A 21,337-nucleotide genomic window follows, 5' to 3' on the forward strand; every position below is an offset into this window, starting at 1 on the left:
GTGACTGGCTTGGATTTGGTGAGGGGCTTGGAGGGGACCAAGAGCCTCGGCTGGAGCTGGGAACGAGTTCTTCACCTTTTACTCCTGGCAGCAGGCAGAGTTTGTGCGTCATCCAGCTCAAGGAAAAACGGGGGCCAGCCGGCTGAAGCATGCAGCGGAAACAGGCACAGATACTGCTGGAGATGATCCTGAAAGTTGCCACCGATCAGGGCCCCATTCTGGGGTTGTGCTTCCCCCTCTGAAGGGAAGTTTCCAGGCTCATGAAGTGCTTCTGCACCCAGGTGTTCCCTGCCCGGAGGCAGCTGTGTGCACAGGGCCCAAAGCTTGGCCCTCAGAGCCATCAGCCCAGCCTTTCAGTTCTGGTACCAGGCAGTGCACTCACTCCACTGGCTGCGAAGGCCCTTCGACGCTCCCACCCAGAAATGACGACATGGCTAGTGAGGCTGACAGTCTTGCTGTAATTGGGAGAAAATGGGCTGCAGCGCGTTTGGCAGATTGAGTCACCAGCAGCCAAAGTTGGGGTTGTGTAGGCAGCTGAGGGGCTCAGGACCCCCTGCCTCACATCATGGAGAGAGGAAGAAGAAAGAGGTCAAATTCTAACCCAGATGGGAAAGTTGGTCCCGGGGGGCGGCTTCACTTCCTCTCCTCCCTCTCAGGAAGGTGGGGAAGGCCATAATCTCCCCTTACTGCCCAAGTTTCCTTTGGAAGAGGCTGGGGAGTTTCTAAAAATCTCCTACCTAGTGGAGACAACCTCCCCGACTGGCCTCCCAGTTGGCCTCTGCTCCCTTCCAGCCACTTCACAGCAGAGTACAAATCCAGAACTGTGTGTTTCGAGGGCCTGAGGGTGATGAGGGGAGGACAGGGTGGCCAGAGGCAAAGGGGCAGGGGGCAGGGGCAGTGGCCATACTCAGCAGTTCCAGGGAAACAGGGCCTTTCTCCCAAGCACCCTGCACAAGGCTCAGTGACAGCACTGGCCACCTGCCCTCCCAAAGGGGTTCCAAACCCCGATGGAGTGCCTCAGAGCGGAGAAGGTTCAGGCAAGGAAGACCACAAAGATGATGAAGAAGACAATGAGGATAAGGAAGATTTTGACCATGAGCCACCGGTTCGAGGTGACCGACTGGAAGTACTTGAGGATCTCTGAATGGGCGGCCTCAACATCCAGCTGGGCTCCAAGCACGTTCTCGTCGATCCTGGGGGTAGGGCGGAAAGAAGAGGAAACAGAAGACCACGATTAAAAAGACTGCTGTTGAAGTAGATTTACCAACATGGAAAGAGGGTCGCGATAATGTGGGAGTGAAAAGTATTTACATACAGTACGATCCCATTTTTGTGTATATATGCTTGTATACAGAAAGAGCTCTGGAAGGGTAATGGGGATGAGGCTTGGCTCTGGTGTGAAGATCAGCTCTGCAACTTATTAGCTTGTGATTCTGAGCCGGTCATTTAACCTCCAGACTCCTTTCCTTCCACTGCAAAGGAGGGAAAATGAGGATGAACCCAACGCTGCATCTGTGGTTGTTGTTGGCCTCAAATGGTTAACAAAGTGCCGAGCCCACACTAAAAGCCCCCCAAATGTCAGCTATTATAAATCTTCGCTTGTCAGTGTTTACTGATTTTTGTCTAGTAAGTAATACTGCATTTGTAAAATGGGAGAAAATGTTCACAGACCCCTGTAGTCAGGAAATCCTGGTTCTGAATGAGACAGGAAGAAAAACTTAATGATACGGACAGGAAGTCAGGAGATAGGAAAAGCCCCACTATTAGGAGAACATGTTTCTCCCAGGAACGTCCATCTCTTGAGAGGCGCCTGAGGAAAAGAAAACATTTCTTGGCTACCCGGCATATGCAACAATCCTGAGAACCCAATACAAACCCCGGCTTTTGCAAAGGGAGGCCCCGGAAGCAGAGACTGCGGTGAGCTGTGAGGACAGAGAAGCAGGAGCCTGATAATCCAGATGGAACAAGGAAAGCAAAGCCTGGGCCAGCGGTTGCAAGCCCCAGGTCCTCAGAAGGTAGTCATGAGGCCTGCGAACTACTCTCTGTCCAAGCGTAGGAGCCCAAGGGTGCCTGGCTGGCTCGGTCAGAAGACCATGCCTTTCTGGGGGCACCTGGGTGATTCAGTCCGTTGAGCTTCTGACTTTTCGTTGCGGTTCAGGTCATGATCTCCAGGCCCTGGGGTCGAGCCCCAGGTCAGGCTCCAGGCTCGGTGGCGAGTCTGCTGGGATTCTTTCTCTCCCTCGGCCCCCACTCTGCTCGCATTCTCTCATGAATAAATCTTTTTTTTTTTTTTTTAAGGTTTTATTTGTTTGAGAGAGGCGGCAAGGGAAGAGGGAGAGAGAGAATCTGAAGCAGATGCCCCCTCAGTGTGGAGCCCGATGCACGGCTTGATCTCACAACACAAGATCATGACCAGAGCTGAAATCAAAGAGTCAGACACTTAACTGAGTCACCCAGGTGCCCCAAATAAATATATCTTAAAAAAAAAAAGGAAGAGCATGCGACTCTTGATGTTGGGGTCATGAGTTCGAGCCCCATGTTAGATAGAGATTACTTAAATAAGTAAATAAACTTTAAAAAAGGCCCGAGGGGCTAACTGAAGTATCAGGTTTCCTACCTTTGGACTGTCATTTCATTTCTCATTATGGGTACAACCGTCATTTCATATCCAAGAAAGCTCATCTTGGCAATTGTGAATGGCTTTGCTTAACAAAAATGTATACACAGTAAATGCAGTCTGGCATAAGAAAGACTTTAAGTCAGAGTCCATGAATGTAAACTAATGGGAGGGAGCTCTGGGGAGGGAATTAGGGGTCCGTGGGACACTCAGAGATAATAGTGGGGAGCATAAGACAGAGATATGAGAGCCCACAAATGTGGCCTGAAAAGGAGAAGGGTGAAGAAAACAGGGAAGAAGTTAGCACGGTGAGGAGGCTGAAGGAATGTCTTACGGAAATAAAGTAAAACTATAGAGGGAAGGAATCCAGCATTAAGAAGCTGGAGTCTGGAAGAAAAAAAAAAAAAGAAGAAGAAGCTGGAGTCTGGGGCGTCTGGGTGGTTCAGTGGGTTAAAGCCGCTGCCTTCAGCTCAGGTCATGATCCCAGGGTCCTGGGATCAAACCCCACATCGGGCTCTCTGCTCAGCGGGGTGCCTGCTTCCTCCTCTCTCTGCCTGCCTCTCTGCCTACTTGTGATCTCTGCCTGTCAAATAAATAAATAAAATCTTAAAAAAAAAAAAAAAAAAAAGAAGCTGGAGTCTCAGGGCGCCTGGGTAGCTCAGTGGGTTAAACATCTGCCTTTGGCCCGGGTCAAATCCCAGGATCCTGGAATCGAGGCCCTGCACTGGGTTCCCTGCTCATTGGAAAGTCTGCCTCTGCCTCTCCCCTGCTCATGCTCACTCTCTCGCTCTCAAATAAATTCTTTTTTTATTTTTTTAAGATTTTATTTATTTATTTGACAGACAGAGACCATAAGTAGGCAGAGAGGCAGGCAGAGAGAGAGGAGGAAGCAGGCTCCCTGCTGAGCAGAGAGCCCGATGTGGGGTTCGATCCCATGATCCTGGGATCATGACCTGAGCTGAAGGCAGAGGCTTTAAACCACCGAGCCACCCAGGCGCCCCTCAAATAAAATCTTAAAAAAAAGAAGAAGCTGGAGTCTCAGGGTGCCTAGGTGGCACAGTCAGTTAGGTGTCCAACTCCTCTGACTTCTGCTCAGGTCATGATCTCAGGGTTGTGAGACTGAGCCCTAAACTGGGCTCCCCACTCAGCCTGGAGTCTGCTTGTCTCTTGCCCTCCCCCTCAGCACCTCCCTGTCTCCCCTGCCCTTGTGCATGTGTGACCTCTTTCTAATAAATCAATCTTTAAAAAAAAAAAAAAAAAGAGAGAGCTGGAGTTTGACTGAACAGCAAGGATACATGCTCAGAGTGATGGAGAGGCATGAAAACCCAGCGGATGAGAAAGCTGAGTTTAAGTCAGGGAAGACAACAAAAGGGAGGTGGAACGGAGAAGGACGGTAAGCCCAGGAACTGGAAAGACTATCTGACCATGATTAGGAAATCTGGAATTTTAGCTTTTGGAGTGTCAATTTCCCAAAGGCTTCATAATGACTGATAGGAGTTGGGTCATATTCAGAGGATATGGAAGCTACTTTTAAGGAGCTCCATGTTGGGACACCTGGGTGCTCAGTGGGTTAAGCGTCTGCTTTTGGCTCAAGTAATGATCCCAGGACCCTAGGACAGAGTCCTGTATTGGGCTCCTTGCTCAGTAGGAAGCCTGCTTCTCCCTCTGCCTGCAGCTCCCTCTGCTTGTGCTGTCTCTCAAATACATAAAATCAAAAAAAGAAAAAAAAAAAAAAAAAAAGGAGCTCCACGTGGCCAGCTTTAGAAAATCTGACTCTACAATGAAAAACGATGACGGCCGGGGCGCCTGGGTGGCTCAGTGGGTTAAGCCTCTGCCTTCGGCTCAGGACATGATCTCAGGGTCCTGGGATCGAGCCCTGCATCGGGCTCAGCGGGGAGACTGCTTCCCTTCCGCTCTCTCTGCCTGCCTCTCTGCCTACTTGTGATCTCTGTCTGTCAAATAAATAAAATCTTTAAAAAAAAATTTAAAAAGAAAAAAGAAAAACGATGATGGTAATGGATTACAGTACATCGGATACGAAAAAGAAATCCATTATTCCCAGTAATGTTTAAAGAGAGAAGGCTCCTGTTTTACAGAAGGGTGCAGCTAGTAAACGTAGAAGGGATGAATTAGAGGGGTGCCTGGGTGGTTCAGTGGGTTAAAGCCTCTGCCTTCGACCTGGGTCAGGATCCCACAGTCCTGGGATCGAGCCCCGCATTGGGCTCTCTGCTCAGCAGGGAGCCTGCTTCCCTTCCTCTCTCTGCCTGCCTCTCTGCCTAATTGTGATCTCTGTCTGTCAAATAAATAAATAAAATCTTTAAAAAAAAAAAAAAAAGAAGGGATGAATTAGAAAACTGCCACTTGGTCTCACACACAGTCACGCCTGTATCAGGCAAGGACCGTCATGGGTCTAGGGAGGCGGAGGGTCACAGGCACTCGAAGCGTCACTCCACAGATGACTCAGCCAGATGCTCACCGCATTAAACAAGTGACCAAACTTGCCATCGCCAATAAATAGGAATAACCTCATCAAGTGCCCACTGGTAAGAATCAGCTATGTAGCTGGCCAACAGTCTATAACCTACATCCGATCACGAGGCAACACTGAGCTAACACACATGCAGGACCTTCTATAAGAGGCACTGGCCTCCTCAAAGAAAAGTCAGTGTCACGAGAAGCAAAACAGAAGGCAGACTAAAGAGACATATCAAATGCCACGTGTGACCACTGCCTGGGTCTTAAATTCAAGGAAAAAAAGCTAAAAGCACTTGTTTTTAGAACAGCTGGGGAAATTTCAGTATGGACTAAACAGTGGGTAATGACAGAGAATTGTTTGTCATCTTAGGTATGATAGTGGCACTGTGGCTGTTCAGGAGAAAACCAATTCTGGAAGGGTGACTGCTGAAGTCTTTAGGGATAAAAATGTCATGATCTTGGGCGCCTGGGTGGCTCAGTGGGTTAAGCCGCTGCCTTCGGCTCAGGTCATGATCTCAGGGTCCTGGGATCGAGTCCCACATCGGGCTCTCTGCTCAGCAGGGGGCCTGCTTCCCTTCCTCTCTCTCTGCCTGCCTCTCTGCCTACTTGTGATCTCTCTCTGTCAAATAAATAAATAAATAAATAATCTAAAAAAAAAAAAAGTCATGATCTTTGCACTTTCCGATGGTTCAGAGGAACAAAAAGGAGGGAAAGCAAATGTGAGAAAATATTAAGTGGGCAGATCTGAGTGAAAGGAACACAGGTGTTCATTTGTATGATCCTTCCAACTTTTCTACTAGTTAGAAATCCTGTAAGTTACAAGTCGGGGTGCAAAGCGAAACCACAGAGTAACAGGTCAACAGTTTTCATACCTCAGAAAAAAAATAAGAATCACGTGGTGAACATCCCCAAAATGCAGATTCTCATGTCTCATATTCAGAAAGTTTAGAATGGGGCCCAGGAATCTACATATTGAAGACCTTTGGACTAATCAGTGGTTTCTTTTTTTTTTAAACACATCGTGCTTCTTTCTTTCTTTCTTTTTAAAGATTTTATTTATTTATTTGACAGATCACAAGTAAGCAGAGAGGCAGGCAGAGAGAGAAAGGAAGAAGCAGGCTCCCCACTGAGCAGAGAGCCCAACGCAGGACTCGATCCCAGGACCCTGAGATCATGACCTGAGCCGAAGGCAGAGGCTTTAACCCACTGAGCCACCCAGGCACCCCTAAATCAGTGGTTTCTTTTTTTTTTTTAAGATTTTATTTATTTATTTGACAGAGAGAGATCACAAGTAGGCAGAAAGGCAGGCAGAGAGAGAGAGAGGAGGAAGCAGGCTCCCCGCTGAGCAGAGAGCCCGATGCGGGACTCGATCCCCAGACGTGAGATCATGACCCGAGCCGAAGGCAGCGGCTTAACCCACTGAGCCACCCAGGTGCCCCTCAGTGGTTTCTAAAAAGGGTGTTCAAATCCAGATCCACTGGCATGCAGGAAGCAAACAGAACAATGTCTATTTAAAAAGTTTCATCCTTGGGTGGCTCAGTCAGTCAAGCATCTGCCTTTGGCTCAGGTCATGATCTCCGGATCCTGGGATCGAGCCCAGCATCAGGCTCCCTGCTCAGAGGGGAGCCTGCTTCTCCCTCTCACTCTGCCGCTCCCCTGACTCATGTGCACGCACGAGCACATTCTCTCTCTCGCAAATAAAATCTTTTTTTTTTTTTTAAGATTTTATTTATTTATTTGACAGAGAACACAAGTAGGCAGAGAGGCAGGCAGAGAGAGAGAGAAGCAGGCTCTGCACTGAGCAGAGAGCCCGATGCGGGGCTCGATCCCAGGACCCTGGGATCATGACCTGGGCCGAAGGCAGAGGCTTTAACCCGCTGAGCCACCCAGGTGCCCCTCGCAAATAAAATCTTAAAAAAATAAACAAATACAATAAAAAAAAAAATTCATCCTTTCAAAATCTCCATTTCTTGTACACACAGTTGCCCACAATTTTTCTCTTTTGTGTTTCAATCCCCTGTAAAACTGCTTCTGAGCCATCCAACAGAAGTTGCTGCGCTGATCCAATCAATCCCAGCCCCGCAGTCCCCTGGACCCCCTAGAGCCTCACCTGACACCTCCTTTTTCAGGGGCACCGAGAAATATCCACTCCTTTCATCCTAAAATCCCCACCACCTCAGCTTCTAAGGACACATTTCTCTCCGCTTTCTTTTGTCATCTTTCTTAGCCGTCTTCCTCAGCCTCCTGGACAAATCCTTCCCCCTTCTCCCAGTACTCCTGGAGCCACAGGGATCTGTCCTGCCCTTTTTCTCACTTTACCCACTGTCTCGGGATAGTCTCATCTATGTCCTCGGTTTCACCAGGAGGCCATTGACTCCCCCAAGTCCTTATCTCTAGCCCAGCCCTCTCTGCTGAGCCTCAGGCCACACAGCAAATGCCATTTGGAGGGCCCAGGGAGTCTGACAGTCAGCATGTCCAGAACAAAGCTCGTTCCGCTCCCCCAGCATCCATCTACTTCTCCCTGAGAATGTGGCAAACGGGTCCTTTGTGATCTGGCCCTGCCTCTCCAGCTTCCTCCCTCCCCACTCCGCCTGCCTGCCGTGTGCACTAAGTCTGCATTCCTGGAAGCCACCCAAGCCCTTTTTCATTTCTCAGCTGTTCTGGAATGGCCTTTCCTTTCCTTTCCTTTCCTTTCCTTTGGCTGGCATTCCTCCTCAGGACTTAAAATCTTAAAAAAGTTTGCTATCTTTTATTTCTAGGAGAGGCACCTGGCCTGAGCTCCCTTACCTCCTTCTCTCTCTGCCCTTACCATACTGAAGTGTAACGGTCAGTGCGTGTCTCTCCTACTAGAACGAGGGCCGCAAGGACCGGAACGGGTCTTTCACCCTCCTCTCCCCAGATCCAGCAGGACTAGCTCAGAGCAGCACCAGATGTTTGCTAAACCAATAAAGAAATGAACACTAACACTGAAAGACTCAAGGAAGACCAGAATGTAAGGTTGCATGCAGATGCAGAGAATGTTAGCTAGTTTTTTTCAGATTTTATTTATTTATTTGAGAGCAATCAAGAATGAGACAGATCACAGAGGGAGAGGAAGAAGGAGAAGCAGACTCACCAACTGAGCACGGAGCCCTATGTGGAGCTCGATCCCAGGACCCTGAGATCATGACCTGAACTGAAGGCAGACGCTTGACGCTTAACTGACTGAGCCACTCAGGTGCCCCTAATGTTAACTATTTAAAACACATAAAGGATGCAGAAAGAACTAAGTAACTTTTTTTTTTTTTTTTTTAAAGATTTTACTAATTTATCCATCAGGGAGAGAGCACAAGCAGGGGGAGCGGCAGGCAGAGGGAGAAGCAGGCTTCCTATTGAGCAAGGAGCCCCATGCGGGACTTGATCCCAGGATCCCGGGATCATGATCCAAGCTGAAGGCAGATGCCCAAACGACTAAGCTACCCAGGCATCCCAAACCCAAGTATCTTTTATGATTCCATTTCACAGAACCTATAACAATATTCTAATATACAAAGTACATCACAGCCTGAGGAGCTACGGTGTTTACGGAACCAACCCAGTAAGGAGTTCGCTAGGTCTCAGCTGAATCAGGGAAGAATCAGTCTTTTGAAGTCTCTTGATTCCAGGACCATGATGGCTAGACTCGTAGCACCTTATAAAGGGCTGGTACTATGGTCGATGAATAAATAAACATCCTTTAAGTAGCGGTTGTCAAACTCCTCCCCCTCCCACATCTTGTCCCCCTCCCTCCGCTCTGAGAGCTCCCTCCTACTGAATGGAGAACACTGAACCAGTCTGAGGAATCGGGCACCAGTCTGAGTAAATAACAGCCAAACGTCTCCTAAACTTCATGAGAGATATAGATATACAGATGCGAGAAACTCAGAGAACCCCGAGAAAGGGAAGTTCAAAGAAAATGACATCAAGAGACAATAGTCGGGCGCCTGGGTGGCTCAGTGGGTTAAGCCACTGCCTTCGGCTCAGGTCATGATCTCAGGGTCCTGGGATCGAGTCCCGCATCGGGCTCTCTGCTCAGCAGGGAGCCTACTTCCCTCTATCTCCCTCTCTGCCTGCCTCTCCATCTGCTTGTGATCTCTGTCAAATAAATAAATAAAATCTTAAAAAAAAAAAAAAAGAGACAATAGTCAACTGCTGAAAATCAAAGACAAAAAAACACACCAACCAAAAAACAAACATACAAAAAAACCTGAAAAGCAGCCAGAGAAAAACACATTACACACACAGCTGAAGTCATCACCACCTTCTCATTAAGAACAAGAAAGACCAAAGCTCAGTAGAGTGACACAGCTCAAGTGCCTGAAGAGTGAACCTGAAAACCAACCCAGAATTCTGTATCCAGGGAAAACATCCTTCAAGAATGAGGGGTGGGGGGCGCCTGGTTGGCGCAGTGGGTTAAGCCTCTGCCTTTGGCTTGGGTCATGGTCTCAGGGTCCTGGGATCAAGGCCGCATCGGCCTCTCTGCTCAGCAGGGAGCCTGCTTCCCCCTCTCTCTCTTCCTGCTGCTTAAAAAAAAAAAAAAAAAAAAAATGCAATGACGTTTAGCTAAAATACCAACAAAAAGTTTTTGGTGGAATTTTGAAAAAAATTTCCATTGTTCAAAAGATGATAGAGAAAGAGGAACAAAGGGACCAAAAAAAAAAAAAAAAAAAAACCCCAGGAAAAAAGAAAGAGAAAGCAAATAGTAAAATGGTAAGCCTAAATCCAACCTATTAAAAAGTACACTATTTTTTAAAATTTATTTATTGACAGAGAGAGAGAGATCACAAGCAGGCAGAGGCAGGCAGAGAGAGAGAGGAAGCAGGCTCCCTGCCGAGCAGATAGCTTGAATGTGGGGCTCCATCCCAGAACCCCGAGATCATGACCTGAGACGAAGGCAGAGGCTTTTAACCCACTGAGCTACCCAGGCACCCCCAAAAGTACACTGTTTTTATGGAATCACAGAAGACTCTGAGTAGCCAAAGCAATCTTGAGAAAGAACACAGCTGGAGGCATCAAACGCCCTGATTTCAACCTACGCCACAAAACTAGAGTGAGTCACCAGGACAGCCTGGTATGGGCGCAAATACAGACACATAGATCAACGCAACAGGAGAGAGTGCCCAGACATAAATCCACGCGTATGTGATCAATTAATCAGAGGAGGCAAGAATATAAATGGGGAAGACAGTCTCCATGACAAATGTGTGGGGCGACTGGACAGCTACATGTGGAGAGTGACCTTGGACCACTTTCTTTCACCACATGCAAAAATTAATTCACGATGGATAAAAAACTTGAATGCAAGACCTGAAATCATGAAAATTCTAGATGAGAACACAGGTGGCAGTTTCCTTGACATCACTTAGCAATATTTTTGGACCTGACTCCACAGGCAAGGGCCACAAAAGCAAAAATAACAAATGCGAGTACATCAAACTAAAAAGCTTTGGCACAGAGAAGAAACTATCAACAAAGTTCTTACTGAACAGGAGAAAAGTTTGCAAATCATTTATCTGATATGGGGCAAACATTCAAAATATATAAAGACTGCATATAACCCAACAGCAAACCAACAGACAAACCAACAATCTAATTTAAAAATGGGCAGGAAATCTGAAGAGACGTTTTTCCAAAGAAGACATCCAAATGGCCAAGAAGCACATGAGAGGGCGCCTGGGTGGCTCAGTGGGTTAAGCTGCTGCCTTCGGCTCAGGTCATGATCTCAGGGTCCTGGGATCGAGTCCTGCATCAGGCTCACTGCTCAGCAGGGAGCCTGCCTCCTCCTCTCTCTCTGCCTGCCTCTCTGCCTACTTGTGATCTCTCTCTGTCAAATAAATAAATAAATAAAATCTTTAAAAAAAAAAAAAAAAAGAAGCACATGAGATGCTCAACACTGCTCATCATCAGAGAAAAACAAATCCAAACCACAACGAGATAATCACCTCATACCTGTCAGAATGGCTATCATTAAAAACAAAAGAGGGGCGCCTGGGTGGCTCAGTGGGTTAAGCCTCTTGTCTTTGGCTTGGGTCATGATCTCAGGGTCCTGGAATCAAGTCCCGAATCCGGCTCTCTGCTCAGCAGGGAGCCTGCTTCCCCCTCTCTCTCTGCCTGCCTCTCTACTTATCATCTTGCTCTCTGTCAAATAAAAATCTTTTTTTTTTTTTTTTAAAGATTTTATTTATTTATTTGACAGAGAGAGATCACAAGCAGGCAGAGAGGCAGGCAGAGAGAGAGGAGGAAGCAGGCTCCCTGCTGAGCAGAGAGCCCGATGCGGGCCTCGATCCCAGGACCCTGAGATCATGACCTGAGCCGAAGGCAGCGGCTTAACCCACTGAGCCACCCAGGCGCCCTGTCAAATAAAAATCTTAAAACAAAACAGGGGTACCTGGGTGGTGCAGTGGGTTAAGCCTCTGCCTTTGGCTTGGGTTGTGATCTCAGGGTCCTGGGATCGAGCCCCACGTGTTGGGCTCTCTGCTCAGCAGGGAGCCTGCTCCCCTTTCTCTCCTTCTCTCTCTGCCTGCCTGTCTGCCTACTTGTGATCCCTGTCAAACAAGTAAATAATATCTTAAAAAACTAAACAAAACTGGGACACCTGAGTGGCTCAGTTGGTTAAGCTGTTACCTTCCACTCAGGTCATGATCCTGGGGTCCTGGGATCGAGTCCTGCATCAGGCTCCTTGCTTAGCGGGGAGCCTGCTTCCTCCTTTCTCTCTGCCTGCCTCTCTCCCTGCTTATGTGTATTCTCTCTCTCTGACAAATAAATAAAAATTAAAAAAAAAAAACTTAAAAAAAAAAAACTAAACAAAATAAAATAGCCTATATATATATATATATATATATATATATATATATGTATGTATGTGCTGGTGAGGATGTGGAGAAAAGGAACCTTTGTGCACTGTTAGTGGGAATGCAAACTGATACAGCGACTCTGGGAAACAGTACGGAGGTTCCTCAAAAAACAAAAATATAGCTATCCCATGATCCAGTAATTCCATTTCTGGGCATTTATCCAAAGAAAAAGAAAACACTAACTCAGAAAGATAATATGCACCCCAATGTTCGCTGCAGCATTATCTACAATAGCCAAAACACAGAAGTGTAGGAGTCCATTGATAGAATGGATTTTTTTTATTTTAAAGATTTTATTTACTTATTTGACAGAGAGAGAGAAAAGCAGCACAAATAGGCAGAGCGGCAGAAGCAGGCTCTCCGCTGAGCAGGGAGCCCGATGCTGGGCTCCATCCCAGGACCACCTGAGCCAAAGGCAGCCTGAGCCACCCAGGTGCCCCATGATCCCTTTCTTAACACGTCATCCCGCCACACTTCTCCACCTGTATCTTATCACTACCTGAAAATCTGTCAACTCTTTTAAACAGCTGTGCTCACCCACCCTCCTGAATCTCAGCGCTCCGCTATAGAGATGCCACGGTTCTACTCGTCGGTGCCTCCTCAGCACCTAGAACAGCACCTGACCAGAAACACACACTCCATGAACACTTGTTGAAGGAACCCCGTGGGTAGGCCGGATTCCCTCTACTCTTTCGAAGGGCAGCAAGCTGTCCCTGGGGGCCTTTAGGATGTCACCCCACAGGGACAGAAGGCTCTTCTGTCTGCGGTCAAAGAGAGTCTCACCTCTGAATGGTTTCTTCCTGCTCCTTAACCATGTGTGCCAACTGCTGAAAGATGGAGCCCAGCTCGACAATTGTGGACTCGATGTTCTGCATGGTGTCTGCCCGGCTCTGGATGTAGGAATCCTTCAGGGGAGAGACAGCACCCATGAACTCTAGGAGCTTCCTCAGTGGAGGGCCTGCTTCTTTAGGACCCCTTCCCAGCGTGGCCACTCAACGCACATTTCAAACACTTGCTAAGGATAGACGAGCATCTCCTCCCCAGTTCCGAGCCCAGGTACCTGCTCGTCAATGAGCTGCAGCTGCTGGCTGGTCCGAGAGTCCATCATGTCAATGGCCACATCCCCGGAGGCACGAGACTCTGCCCCCAAAACCACAGCACTGCCCCCTGGGAAAAGAAAGAAAAGGCACTTCGTAGTGCTTGAAAGCAGGTTCAAAGCCCACATACTCTGGGTTTGAATCCCAGCGCAGGCACTTCCTAGCCTTGTGACCCTGGACAAGTCATTTAATCTCACTGGGCCTCAGTTTCCTCCCCTTTAAATGATGCATAATAAGGGGCGCCTCGGTGGCTCAGTGGGTTAAAGCCTCTGCCTTCGGACTGGGTCATGATCTCAGGGTCCTGGGATCAAGCCCCACATCGGGCTCTCTGCTCAGCGGGGAGCCTGCTTCCCCCTCTCTCTCTGTCTACTTGTGATCTCTGTCAGATAAATAAATAAAATCTTTTAAAAATAAATAAATAAATGACGCATAATAATAGTGGCTTTCTCTGAGGTGGTGGTGAAAATTAAATGAGAGAATGTGAACGAATAATAAAAATGTTAGAGTCATTCTAGTGCACAGGACTGAAGTCAGCCCTGACAGTGAGAACGTGGGAGACTAAGTGTGGATCGTGAAAGCCAGCCACGGGGTTTGACCTCTGAGAGAGAAATCTTGGCATGTCAAGGATGCCTGTCCATTCTACGCACACCCTGCCCTCGAGGGGTTAGAGGATGCCATCACAGACACAGTAACTGAGTCTTACCCCTCAGGGCTCCCTGCATTGCTGGTGACTTACCCAGGTGGTTGGGGGCCAAGGGCAGGGCTGACACAGGTGCCCGGGAGAACTGTTCCCGCCGATTCCTCTGCTGCTTCAGATTCTGGGGTTGGGGAAGAAATGCAAAGGTCCCGAGGCCTCTGGGAAGCAGGCATGTTAGAGAGACCCTCCTGTCGGCCTATGACACTGTTACCCTTACCCCTCCACTTGTTCCTTCCCCATCTCCCTTGGGCCCTTACCCCGATTCCTATCCCTCCTACACAGATTCTTCTTACCTCTGTCCTCACTTCTAAAACTGATTTGAAGTCATTGGACATCGAGGCCAGTTTTGACTAGAACAAAAGGAGAGCGGGTTGGCCAAAGAAGACAGTCTCTTCCTCCCTTCTGCCTCCCCCTCCACCGACTCCAGGTCCCACCTGCAGGGAGACCACGATGGTGTTGGAATGCGTTTGCAGGTGCCGGCCGCTCTGGCTGCCCTTGGCCCTCACGAAGTCCTGAAGCTGGGCAATTTGTTTGTTGAGGCTATTGATGTCCTACGGAGAGCCAAGAGAAAAACTGTTAACAAAGGGGTCCTCGGCCAATGTCTCTCCCTCATGGACAGCTCCAGTAAGGATGACAGGGTGGAAGTTACGAATGATGGGGAGGGTATTTCAAAGTCAGACCAGAAGGGGCTTCTCGGATGGTCCAAGCTCCGGACTTTGCTCCAGCTCAGTCCCTGCAAAGTAGAGCCAGAAGACGCAAAATCTGGTCTCATCCATTTCTAAATAACTGACTTTACCCCCTTCACCCTCTGACTCAACTCTAGCCAGACACGTGACCAGAGAACTACTTCGAAGGCCATGATCTCACACCCAGTGCACGCTGGCCAGCAGAGCCCTGTATGGCAGTCAGGAAAAGGGAAGAGTCAAAGTCTCCGTGTGTCCCGGAAGCATCAACAAAACGCCTCTTATACACAGAACTCCTTTCAAAAGTCATTATAGCAGAAGAGTAAAAGCTGTGACTTGTCCAAGGTCACACATGATGAGGTAAAGTAGCACAGCCCGGCTTTCTACATCAGACCAAGGCATCCTCCGCTCCCCAATCTGGCTTGGCAAGATAGAGACGAAGGAGATGGCTGGGGAGTAGCAGAGAAAGTTTGCCCAGGGGATAAGGCGGAGGAGGAGAGAGAAGAGGTCAGGAATAGTGAGTTCAAGGAACACACTGAAGACAAACTAGATTAGGCAACTTCTAGAATTCCTCTAACAGTCCCCCCACTTAGCAATCCAGCCACAAGCACTCGGGAGCCACGGACGATATCCACGGCTGACTGGTCTGGCCCTTTGGAGCTGACGCAACCTCCTTACAGCCCACGTCCAAAACCGCACTCCACGGCTTCTCCCCATAAATCTCGTCCCCCAGAGTTCTAGGTCAGAAAAATGGTACCGCTTCCCACGGAGGCGCCCAAGCTGGAAGTTTCTAAGTCACATACTCATACCTCCTAGACCCATCTCTCTGCCACAACACAATCACAGTCTACGGGTCACTTACCGCGCACCGAGCGCCTGTGTCTCTGTGCCACACAGCGTGCTAGGCAACTTGCGACTTTCTGGGCCCTTACGCTTACCACAGAAGACAACTCCCAACTCCCCGCCAAAAGCTGTTCCCCCTTCTCCCTACTTTTCCCTTCTGGTAAATGGCACCACCAGTTGCCAGCCGCTCAGAGCAGAGCAGGAGAGCCATCCTGAAGTCCTCTCTTTCCCCTTAATCCATACGGAGCCTCTCTGCGGGAACCCACAGAGAACCCGGCTGATTCCAACTGACGCTCCCAAGAGGGCCGCTCACCTCCTTCCCTACGAAACCTGCCCTGGACCCTATGGTCACCTTCTCTCAACATTCGCCAAGAGCCTCCTAAGTGACTTTCCCCTTGCAGCCTGCCCTCGCCCATTCACCCTCGACACAGCGACCCGAGAGAGCTTTTGAACCAGAAACGGAGCACATCACTGCTCTGCTTAAAATCTTCAAAGAGTTTTCTAGAACGCAAGCCAAATTCCTTCCCTGGTGGATGCAGACGTCACAGGGTCTGGCCCTGCGCATTTCCCTGACCTCATCGCTCCCGGTCTCCTTCTCATTCCTTATGCTGTAACCACACCGCCCTTCATGTTTATCAGATGCGCTGAGGAGGCCCACCCTTCAGAGCCCTTCCCTTTGCTATTCCCACTTTCTGAAAAGTGCTCCCACCAGATCTTTGGAAGATGCTTTTTCTTCACCATTCGGGTCTCAAGGCCCCTTCTCACGGGCCATCCTAGATCACCTCCATCTACTAAGACCCCAGCCTGAGGAACTCAATTTATTTCTTTGATAGGATTCACCACCCTGAAATTGTTTTTTCTACCTACTTGTCTAGTGTCTCACCCTCTCCCTCCCCTCCCCCCTCTCAAATAAATAAATAAATAAGGAAGAAAGGAAAGGAGGGAGAGAAGAGGGAAACCCCCCAGGGCAGGTACCGCACCTGTCCTGCTCACTGCTGAATCCCCCAGAACCAGGCAGCTCTAGGTCACCCAATAATGTGACTCCAAAAATAAACCACTGAATTCCCACAACCACCCTCCGAGGTAGGTGCTGTGACCATCATAAGGGAACCGAAGCTCAGAGTAGTTAGATGGCTTACCCAACGCTACACCATAGTTGGTGGACTTGGGATTTGAACTCCTCTGTCTGAAACCAGGCAGTGGTTCCTCAAAGCCTATGCAAGAGCGACCCAGTAGATGGTGGCCTTCTCTCTCTACTCCCCCACAAGGCACCTCCTGAACACAGCTGCCCCTGGACAGCAGCAGAACCTCCTCCCTAGCCTCTGCCCATCAGTGCTCCAGACTGGGTTTTTTCCCCCCTTATTGTCATTCAACTTCAAGTTTCATGCTCTTAACATTGTGCTGGGAGAGGAAGGAATCACAACTGTACAGATTCTGCTATCCGGGGGGCTTCCAGATAGACTATGCTCCAGATTCTTAGCGTCCTTGTACCATCTGGCAGTCAGGGATTCCATGCTCCTTACCCAGACCCACAAGGAGCTTCCCGACCAGCCACCGATCTGCCCGCCCAGCCTCATCTCCTGTGACCAGCCATCCAGTCAACAAACACTGAGCACCTTCTCAACACCAGACACTAGTACAGGCATTTGGGATACATCGTGAACAAGCAGGAAGAAAAAAGAAAATCTGTTCTTGTGGCACTTACAGTTTTTTCTTTTCTTTGTTTGGGGGTAGGGGGATGAGGTAGATGGGAGGGAACAAAACCAATAAAGGTAAGGCAGTCAATGGCAGAGAATGTTAGAAAGGATCCAGTGCTATAACCAGAAAAACAGAGCAAAGTAAGGAGATCACAGGGGCGAGCACTGATGTACTAACAGCTCAGGGTAGGCCTCCCTGAGCAGGTAACAGCTCATCAAAGACTTCAACCTTCTCTGTTATAAGCTGGGCCACTGCACACACTGTTTCTTCTGTTGAAATGTTCTTCCACGGCCTGCAGGCAAGTCTTGAAACCAGTTCAGACTTCACTCCCTCTAGAAAATCTGCCCCAGGGTCCCCAGACCTTCTCATTCATCTTTTTTTTTTTTTTTTTTATTTGACAGACAGAGATCACAAGTAGGCAGAGCAGCAGGCAGAGAGAGAGGAGGAAGCAGGCTCCCCGCTGAGCAGAGAGCCCGATATGGGGCTCGATCCCAGGACCCTGGGATCATGACCTGAGCCGAAAGCAGAGGCTTAACCCACTGAGCCACCCAGGCGCCCCTCATTCATCTTTTTGTAAGGTTTAGACCCCTTGCCTTCTCCTCACTGTAAGTCTGAGTTTGTGGGACTGGCTACCTTTTGGAGACAATAAGCCCTGAAGGCGGAAATCTTGCCTCGAGCTTTTGTACTGTGCTTTGTACACAGCTGATGGCCAACACACGAGCAGGATGTCTGGGGCTGGCTCTAGAAACTTGCTCTGGACCTCCATGATAACGGCGACTCACAGCGCGATCTGATGGAAACACAGGATCCTGAGAGCCAGCAGCTCACCTGTTTGATGATGTAAGTCAGCTCCTCGATTTCCACCGCTTTATCATCGAAGAGGGACTTGCGCTTTGCCACTGCAGAGACAAAGGAGGCCACGACGGGGGAGGTCAAAGACAAGGCTCAGGGAGAATGGTTCCTCAGCCCTCTCTGGTTCACTGCCCCATCTCTGAAAGACCCCAAGAACACTCACAGATTGTCAGCTTCTCCAGCTTGGCAAATGTGTTGCTGAGGTCTTTCCCAATGCGCCTGGAAACGAGCATCAGTGAGGGCACCACGGGAAAGGGCAGGACAGGGCCTATTCCCACATTAGCTCCAGCAAAACTGATGCGGCCCTCCCTCACAGCCAAGGTCCCCCGAGGCAAGCCTACTGCTCCCTGACCCTGGAGCACCCCACCACGTAACCTCTCAACTTACTTGGCCATGAGGGTAAATTCACTACGCTGCCGGACAGCACGCAGAGCCGGCTTGTTTGTCTGGATTCCATTCTGAAATACAACGTCAAGGAGTGACACTTTAGCTCCCCCTCCCCATTTCCAGCTCTCACTGCTTCTTAGGTATCAGCTACATTCTCCCAAGGGCCTCCACCGGACGGTCCAATTTTTTTTTTTTTTAAAGACTTTATTTATTTATTTGACAGACGGAGATCACAAGCAGGCAGAGAGGCAGGCAGAGAGAGAGGAGGAAGCAGGCTCCCTGCTGAGCAGAGAGCCCGATGCGGGGCTCGATCCCAGGACTCTGAGATCATGACCTGAGCCGAAGGCAGTGGCTTAACCCACTGAGCCACCCAGGCACCCCCGGACGGTCCAATTTTATCAGTAGCGGTCATTTAGAGCTCAGATCTGAACCTGGGCAAATCTTGACTCCACCACTTATTAGTTGGGGTTTGGGGGAAGTGACTTAAACCATTCTGAATCTGTTTGCTCTTGTGTAAAAAGAAGACAATCCACACACCTCCTGTTGTTGCTGCTAAAATTAAACAGCATGAGGGCCATAAAGTATTTTAGTTAGATGCCTCAGACACTGTAAGCACTAAATAAATGATAGGCACGATTACCATTTTAGTTCTCCAATCAGGAAATCAAAGAGGATAACTGGAAAGCTCTTGGAGATCATACAGAAAAGCAGTTGTTAAGACCTGAGCAGTAAAAATATTTAAAATTACAATCACTCAGGTCCCACTTTGATTCAGGATGTGTGGACTGAAAGGGAATCTAATTTGCAAAAAAGCATTCCAAGTAATTTTGGTAAAAACTACTTATCAAAAAAAACTGTTTTAGGGGCGCCTGGGTGACTCAGTCAGTTGACCCTCTGCCTTCAGCTCAGGTCATGATCTCAGGGTCCTGGGATCGAGCCCTACATCCAGCTTCCTGCTCAGCAGGGAGTCTGCATCTCCCTCTGCCTCTGCCCCTCTGCCTCCCCCTGCCTGTGCTCTCTCGCTGGCTCACACTCTCTCTCTGTGTCAAATAAATAAATAAATAAAATCTTTAAAAAAAAAAAAGGCTTTCATTTGATAGATATAAAAACTGAGGCCCAATAGCATCAGTTGGCTAAACCTCTGACTCTCTCTCTCTTTTTTTAAAGATTTATTTTATTTGATTTTATTTGACAGATAGAGATCACAAGTATACAGACAGGCAGGCAGAGACAGAGTGGAGGAAGCAGGCTCGATGCAGGGGCTCGAGCCCCATGGGGGGGCTCCGGCCCAGGAACCTGAGATCATGACCTGAGCCAAAGGCAGAGGCTTAACCCACTGAGCCACCCAGGCACCCCTAAACCTCTGACTCTCGATCGCAGTTCAGGTCTTGATCTCAGGGTTAGGAGTTCAAGCCGCACACTGGGATCCACACGGGACATGGAGCCTACTTTAAATCAAAACCAAAAAACCCCTACACCTACCCCCGCCCCGGCCAAAAAAAAACCCCTGAGACCCAACTAGACTAAGTTCCCTGTGGCCACAGAGCAAATTTATGGTAGGACTACTCCGGAACTAGAACTCAAAGTCCCTGTCTCTGAGCTAAAGGCTCTTTCTAGAACATGTTCCTTATCCACTCCAAATATACTGCAGCCACCTCTCATCCTGAAATATTCCTTCGAAGATTAGCAACTCCTACCCTCTGGAAGAATTTCTCACAGAACACTTTAGATACCTGCATCCAGATAGCTGACCCACCCCTTTTCTGTTGCTGAGTAGATCCTACAGCCCCTCCAAACCAGATCAGTTCTGCAACAGGTCACCACCCCCCACCCCCAAATTATGTCTATCAACAGTGCTGGAGCACAGCCTCTCCCAGATTTCGCTAAGGCTCACTGCTGCCTTTTCCACTCCTGGTCCTTACCTGACGGCTCTGCAGGGACTTGCACGCGGACAGGAACTCCTGGGTCCGATCCCGGCAGGACATGGTGTTGGGAGGGGGAGGGACCAGGGCCACTGGGGGGGGCAGAGGGGCGATGTCGCTGCTGCTACTGCCAGCAGTTGCAGGGGACAGGACCTGTGTCTTTGAGAGACCCAGGTAGACACCCTGATCCGTGTTCTTAGACCCGTAGCGTTTCCGCGGGATCATTGAGACGCATAACCTCGGACTGTTGTGGAGGGGAGAGTGTCATTCCCCAGGCAGCCTCCTTCCCCACAAATCCCCCGCCCCCAACACACACACCCCAGTAAATCCTCGGGCCCCTTCTGCACTTGGCACGGACTTTCGCGCCCAAAGCCACCCGCAGATCCTGGGGCCGGCCCAAGGCGGACAGGTCCCCGCTCTCCGGCCCAATTGGTCCCGCTCCTCACACTCGACCAACTTGGCTCCGGCGGCCAGAGCGCGGGCCGGGGGCCTTGAAGCAGGACAGGACCAGAGGCAGGTCCCGTGGCACCGAGGCGCCAGCCCGGCCTGTGCAACTGCCCCAGGCCCTAACCGGGCCCTCTCGTATCCGCGGATCCCTTCGACTCCTGAGGGAGAAACGGTGACCGACCTCCCGAGAGGGACCCACTTCGGTGGGCGGAGGGGGGCGAAAAAAAAATCTCTAGGTGTTTATTTGAAACAGGAAGTCCCACCCCCGCCCAAGTCCCGCCTTCTGGAGGACTGCAGCCACTGATTAGGTAATGCCGACGTCTTTCTCAACAGGGACTTCCCTGATTGGACGGCGAAGTATTCCCTCACCCCGAGCCGGGCCGGCAGGACTGGCCCGCTCGCTCCAGGTTCCCTTCCCCCCTCCCGTCGCCGCCCCCGGAAAGCCGCAGCCCGGAGTGGACACGACGGCCAGACCCCTTCTAGAGCGAGTCCTACCTCCTCTCTGCCTCCTGCCGCCGCCGCCGCTGCCACAGTCTCCCGGGTGGTCACCGCCTCCTCTCCAAGCGAGGTAGCCGCCGAAATCCGACCAGACTGGAGGCCGCCACGTCACCCACACGTAACCCCTCCCCCGGTGACGAGAGGGCGGTGCCACGCCTTTTGGAGCGCAGGGACTCGAGAGACACGCCCCCCCACCCAAACGCAAGAGCGACTCCGCCCTCCCATTGGCTAGGCTGCCCGTGACCCCGC

General features: G+C 49.8%; 1 protein-coding gene across 3 annotated transcripts; it reads right to left on the reverse strand.

The window, feature by feature from the left end:
• Positions 1-438: 438 nt before the first annotated feature.
• On the reverse strand, positions 439-21,215 carry STX5 (syntaxin 5). 3 transcript variants are annotated; one of them, XM_044259490.1, is made up of 11 exons: positions 21,086-21,215; positions 20,144-20,387; positions 18,222-18,292; positions 17,998-18,053; positions 17,811-17,881; positions 14,193-14,309; positions 14,052-14,108; positions 13,798-13,879; positions 13,025-13,131; positions 12,748-12,869; positions 439-1,193 (listed from the first exon to the last, which is right to left on the reverse strand). In XM_044259490.1, the coding sequence occupies exons 2-11, from the start codon at positions 20,366-20,368 to the stop codon at positions 1,034-1,036; spliced, it is 1,068 nt and encodes a 355-aa protein (XP_044115425.1). In that variant the 5' UTR covers positions 20,369-20,387; positions 21,086-21,215; the 3' UTR covers positions 439-1,033. The 3 variants fall into 3 exon arrangements, with proteins under 3 accessions (XP_044115425.1, XP_044115427.1, XP_044115426.1); XM_044259492.1 differs by lacking the exon at positions 21,086-21,215 and adding an exon at positions 20,772-20,889; XM_044259491.1 differs by lacking the exon at positions 21,086-21,215 and adding an exon at positions 20,590-20,889.
• Between the last annotated feature and the right edge of the window lie 122 nt (positions 21,216-21,337).

The sequence above is a fragment of the Neovison vison genome, chromosome 7, assembly GCF_020171115.1.
Source record: "Neovison vison isolate M4711 chromosome 7, ASM_NN_V1, whole genome shotgun sequence".
NCBI classification, from domain to species: Eukaryota; Metazoa; Chordata; class Mammalia; order Carnivora; family Mustelidae; genus Neogale; species Neogale vison.